The sequence below is a fragment of the Buceros rhinoceros genome, unplaced genomic scaffold (genome assembly GCF_000710305.1).
Source record: "Buceros rhinoceros silvestris isolate BGI_N320 unplaced genomic scaffold, ASM71030v1 scaffold18696, whole genome shotgun sequence".
NCBI lineage: Eukaryota > Metazoa > Chordata > Aves > Bucerotiformes > Bucerotidae > Buceros > Buceros rhinoceros.
Window position 1 is genome coordinate 2,805 of NW_010415985.1, and position 1,581 is coordinate 4,385.

The 1,581-nt window shown below is 41.7% G+C and overlaps 1 protein-coding gene across 1 annotated transcript in view; it reads left to right on the forward strand.

Annotated features, from left to right (window-relative positions):
• The window catches only part of RNASEH1 (ribonuclease H1), a gene marked incomplete at its 5' end in the record, with an annotated part of 8,369 nt that overhangs the window by 2,099 nt on the left and 4,689 nt on the right, over positions 1–1,581 (forward strand). Inside the window, one exon of the mRNA XM_010137636.1 lies at positions 424–508. Within this exon, the coding sequence (XP_010135938.1) occupies positions 424–508 (85 nt within the window). The remainder of the gene's footprint in view (positions 1–423; positions 509–1,581) is intronic.

A 1,581-nucleotide genomic window follows, 5' to 3' on the forward strand; every position in this document is an offset into this window, starting at 1 on the left:
AGCCCCAACCCCCCCCCCCCCCCCCCCCCCAACAACAAAAAGCAGCCTCCTAGGAGTTCCAGACGGTTGGAATTGGTATGAATCCTTCCTGCTCAAAGTTAAGGACAGCATACCTAAAACTTGTGCAGTTGATAGAGGCTTCGATAGAAAATCGGGCAGAGAGCTACTCCTTCAGTACCGAGTTGAACATCAGAATGTTTTGGGGTTTCTTTGCCAGTAAAACTTAAGTGGCTCCCTCTTTGCCTCATTAAGTGGTCATCTGCCTGTATCATTGTGCTCTGAAGCATGTTGATACTCATTGACAGGGAGATTACAGTTCTATTTTTAGTAGTTCTGTGTTAGCATCAGGTCCTTTGCTGTTATTTTAATTGATTATGTTCAAAATCCTGTTCTGAACTGTGATTCTGTTGAAATGTTCTTAAGGCAGCCTGCAAAGCAATAGAGCAAGCAAAGAGTCAAAACATCAAGAAACTAATTATCTACACTGATAGCAAATTCACTATTAATGGTAAGTTAATGATTATAACTTTCCTGATTCTTAAAGACACACTGCGTGCTGTTTCATTACGTAGCACTCACAGAACATACCGAGTCCTGGGAAGAGGGATTTAAGGAAGAGAATGCGTAACTTATTTCACTAATCATGCCTGATGGGGGAAAAACAGAATCATAGAATTGTTTTGGTTGAAAGAGACCTTTAAGATCATCGAGTCCACTTGTTCACCCAGCACTGCCAAGTCACTGCTAAACCATGTCTTTCAGTGCCACATTACACATTTTTTAAACACTTCCAGGGATGAGATCTCCACCATCTCCCTGGGCAGCCTGTTCCAGTGCTTTACCACCCTTTCTGTAAAGAGATTTTTTCCTAATGTCCAACCTAAATCTCCCCTGGCACAGCTCATCCTATCATGTGTTACTTGGAAGAAGAGACTGACCCCCACCTTGCTATGACCTCCTTTTGGTTAGTTGTAGAGAGATCTCCCCTCAGCCTCCTTTCCTCCAGGCTAAACACCCCCAGTTTCCTGAGCTGCTCCTCATAGGACTTGTGCAGTAGATCCTTCACCAGCTTCATTGCCCTTCTTTGGACACACTCCAGGACATCAGTGTCCTTCTAGTGAGGAAGCTTCAGAATATTACAGGGATCACCTGCTAACTGCATGAAATACAAGTAGAGACAAAGTGCCTATTACAGTAAAGGCTGACAGAAGTAATGATGTTATTTTTGTCTTAAGGCATTTGGTATGACACAAAGTTTAGAAGAAAATTTTGCTCTTGTGTAATCTGTTACGGATGTACTCGGAAGTTGGCGTAGTAATCCTGTAGGTCATTTGGTTGGTTTTCCTTGGATTGAAGAGGCTGTTTTTAATGCGTATATGAAGTACGTTCTTCTTACGTGTAGACTATGCTTCCAAGCTTTTGGGCTACACTAGAAGACTAGATGATATGTGCTCAGTATATGTTTAAACTTTCACCTTTGTCCAAGGATTAGGAAAATTTAATTTTATTCCCTGAAACACCATATGAAGCAGCCAGTAAGACTTAATTTCTGAATAAAACTTCTTCATCTTTCCCTGAGAT